We start from the raw sequence: 3806 nt of genomic DNA, 5'->3' as shown, positions 1-3806 counted from the left end.
GTGATATGGGACACTTATAATAGTTGTGTGATAGACCCCAATACTCATGTTGTCCCCCTTCCTCCCAGGGGCTACTTCCCATCCGTTGTCCTATACTTCACCCAGATCAGAGCCCAGCTCTTGGGCAAAGTGGCAAACCCAGCCTCAACTCGTTAAACCAGGGTTTAGTATAACCAGGGCTTAAAGCGAGGGTTGATGCCCTCAGGAGTCAAACTCTCCCTTATTTAAACTGACAAAGTTGGTAATACTCATACAGAGCTCTTGCTTAAAAGAGAACTTTATTTATAATCTTGAATCTTGACCAACTTTGTTCTGATGCCGCTGGAAGGTTGTTGAAATCGATAATTCCAACTACCAACACCCAATGTTCTCCATCATTGCTGAATTTACCATCACATTTTTGGGAACTCATTACAAACCTGGCAGTGGAGCCCCAGGTTTTCATTACAATGCTAAAGAGAACACATTTTTATCTGTTTCGGAATTACATTTATACTTTTTACACAGTCAAATACAACTTAAAAGAGCCTCGCTGTGATCAATGCCAACTCTCCAGCGGGAGTTTCCAGCAAAATGAGAACGCCGACAAGGCTGGCTTCGGCAATGTCAGGCGAAAGCGAGACAAGAAAACAACTCCGTTGAAACAGCTCGAGTGTTGGGAGCTAGAAGATCTCATGCATTGTTTTCCGAGGGCTTTTCCCACCGCAGGCATGAAGATGTCACTCACTCCGGTTTTGCTACCGGCGGACCAATCATCAACGCTCTCAGACGGCGAACAGAGTATGGCTCCACGAGAGTACTTGCCGACTACGATACTCCTTCATCATAATTATTTCGCGGCACGCAAGACGAAAAAAAAGTCCAATAGATTGATCTGAAAAATATAAGGCAGCATGAATGAGCACGGAAAGGCAGAATTAGGCTTTCTGGTTTCTGCCGCCCACCCTGCTGTGTTGTATTATATACCAATCACCCAATCCCCTTCAATCCAATCCAATCCAATCCAATCCGACCGTTTGCTTACAAAAAAAAAAAAACAAAAAACAAACAAAGCACAAAAAAAGGATCCCAAATTCAAATCGGATCTGAACAAACAAATAACGGAGGAAACTAAAATCAATGTTTTGAATTGATTCTGCTGGTCCCCTCTCTCAGCCGTCGCGGCCGTCGGTCGCGGCGGCGGTGTTGTTGGAGCACTGGTACGGCGGTCGGGACGGCTGGGGGCCGGCGCTGGTGGGGCACCCGGCGGCGGCGGCGGTGGAGGGGAGGGACATGCAGTTGTAGGAGAGGCAGAGAGCGACGGAGTCCGGCAGGGGAAGGGACGGCGCCGGGAAGGAGGTGAGGTAGTTGTGCTGGGCGTAGAGGGTGGTCATGCTCCCCAGGTACACGCTCCTCGCTACCTCCTTCGGCACCGGCCCCGTCAGCCGGTTGTTGTTCAGGTACAGGCTCCCCGCCGCCGCGAGTGCCGCCGGCACTTCCCCAGTTAACATGTTGTGGCTCAGATCCACCACCGACCAGGACGGCGGCGCCTCCCCGCCTGGCGGAGGGACGGCGAGCGGGCCGGAGAGGTTGTTGCGCTGGAGGAGGAGCGAGGATAGGCGGGGCAGAGCGAAGAGCGCCGGGGGGACCGAGCTGGTGAAGGCGTTCATGGAGAGGTCGAGGAAGGCGAGGTCCGGGAGTGGGGCGGCGAAGGCGTCGTCGAGCTTTCCGGACAAAGCGTTGTCGGAGGCGGAGAAGTAGCGGAGTGTGGAAGGGAGCCGGGGGAGGGAGCCGGTGAGTGAGTTGCCACGGAGGTCGAGGTGGAGGAGCTGGGCGGCGGAGATCCCCCTCGGGAGCTCGCCGGAAAGCCCGCCATTGGAGGCGAGGATCAGCACTTTGAGGCTTGGAGAGGAGGGGAGGAGAAGAAGAGTTGGGATTGGGCCCTGGAGCTCGTTGTGGCCGAGGTCGAGGGTGTGGAGGTCGGGGAGGCCGGCGAGGGAGACCGGAATTGGACCGGAAATGAGATTGTTGGAGATGGAGACGAGGCGGAGGCGGCGAAGGCGGATGCCGATATCCCGGGGAATCGGGCCGGAAATGCGGCCGGCATAGACGACGAGGTCGGTGAGGGCGGTGAGGTTGGCGAGGGAGGGAGAGAGGGTGCCGGCGAGGCCGGGGGAGTCGGCGAGGCCGGTGCCGAGAGTGAGGACCGAGACCCGGAGGAATTGGGTGCCCTGCTCGTCGTCAGGGGAGCAAATGACGCCAGCGAAGGTAGCGCAGGGGTCGCCGGCGAAGTCCCAAGTGGAGAAGAAGTTGGAGCCGTGGAGGTCTCGGAGGTCGCTTCTAACGTCAAAGAGCGCAGCCTTGTCTAAGGGACTGAGAGAACGGGTCTGTTGCTGCTCGGATGGATGGCTTAGGAGGAGGAGGAGGAGGAGGAGGAGAGAGGAGGTTGTTGAAGCCATGAGTACTCACTGCTATTTGAGTGAATGGAATGGATATAGCTAAAATGTAGTGAATGAATTATGATAATGGAGTAAGGAGAAGGAAGGAGGGAAACTTTTCCTTCTTTTCCACTACCTGAGGGTGGAATTATGGTCGGCGGAAGCAAAGGGAGGGCTAACTGGCAAAGGAGTCAGAGGAAGGGATGAAAGCGTGCGTGGTGTTTCAAACTCTTAATTTATTGATTCTTTTTCACATTCGTGCGTACAAGCGAGCGGTGAAAGCGGAAACACCAGTGGGACAGACTATAGTTAGGAAGCAGCAAGGAAGGGTGAGGGGATCTGTGAGTCGATAATTTCCGGTCGGTTGGTGGGCTGGGGTTTTAGTTATAGAGTGACTCGGCAGAAGGCTACAAGTACTGTGTTTGGTAGAGGAAGGAGAGGGGATATGAATAAATATTAATCCCTTCTTTTTTTTTCTCATTTAATATTTACAAGCAATAGTTAAGATAACTTTCCGTGGTTGCTGAGTTTCACAGTGCTAGAGAGGGATGGAGAGGAGGAAGGACATGTTACACGTGAAGGTTATTGGAATTTTCAAGGCATCCATAGCTACAAACGGAGAAGTCGGTTGTTTTTGCTTCTAAGAAGTGTTACTGTGACGATCTATTTGTAACAACCCTAAATTAAGATACTTAAATAATAGTTTTCAAATAATCTTTCTAGATGAGATTTTTGATTATTACATTTATAGAAATACCTTTGTGCAGTGGACGAGAATGGCCTGAAAGTTTTTTTTTTTCTCTCTTTCACCACCTGAAGCTTCTTTTATCAATGAAAATTTGGGAGACAAACAGGTGTTGGCTGTTAGTATAATGAGTTGGCTGTAGTACGTACCGTAGAGAGTGTCAACTTCCACATGTCTTCACCCACTCCAGCGCCAGAAGATAAAGCTTCGCAGTTGGGCTCCCTCGTTGCTCCTATTCATAAATTAGGAAGACCTCAATTCACCCTGCCGATTGCACGGACGAGCCACAAGTAAACAGATTGCCGAATACTTAGAAACAGATCCAATTAATTATGCTTTTAAAAAAGAGTATTATGGCTAAGAGCAATTTATGCAGTGGTTCCCATTATGCGCGAGGAGTCTCAATTCTCTAAACATATAACTAGAGGAGATTAGCGCAACTTGTGGATTGGGTGCTAACCATGGGGCTGGTTGATTATGGAGTTGCCAAGTTGGTGATTGTGGACCCGATGAACCATTCATCTGCATATAATGGGCACCCCGAAACATTTTATATGGGTAACAAGATGCTAACACAAAATGGTATGATAATTTTTCTAAATCCTCGCATTGGCCCATGCTTGCTTAAGTTGGGAAAATGACCA

The 3806-nt window shown here is 50.6% G+C and overlaps 1 protein-coding gene across 1 annotated transcript; it reads right to left on the bottom strand.

Moving 5' to 3' along the window:
* Nucleotides 1-453: 453 nt before the first annotated feature.
* On the bottom strand, nt 454-2942 carry LOC103704410 (MDIS1-interacting receptor like kinase 1-like). Its single transcript, XM_039128989.1, has one exon. It carries the CDS (start codon nt 2436-2438, stop codon nt 1152-1154), a length of 1287 nt encoding a protein of 428 aa, XP_038984917.1. The 5' UTR covers nt 2439-2942; the 3' UTR covers nt 454-1151.
* Between the last annotated feature and the right edge of the window lie 864 nt (nt 2943-3806).

Source organism: Phoenix dactylifera, chromosome 8 (assembly GCF_009389715.1).
Source record: "Phoenix dactylifera cultivar Barhee BC4 chromosome 8, palm_55x_up_171113_PBpolish2nd_filt_p, whole genome shotgun sequence".
In the NCBI taxonomy this organism is placed as follows: Eukaryota; Viridiplantae; Streptophyta; class Magnoliopsida; order Arecales; family Arecaceae; genus Phoenix; species Phoenix dactylifera.
This window is presented reverse-complemented; position numbering and strand designations above follow the sequence as displayed.

Coding starts and splice junctions, on each gene's coding strand:
- LOC103704410 (XM_039128989.1), bottom strand. CDS start 2,438: ATGGCTTCAACAACCTCCTCTCTCCTCCTCCTCCTCCTCCTCCTCCTA.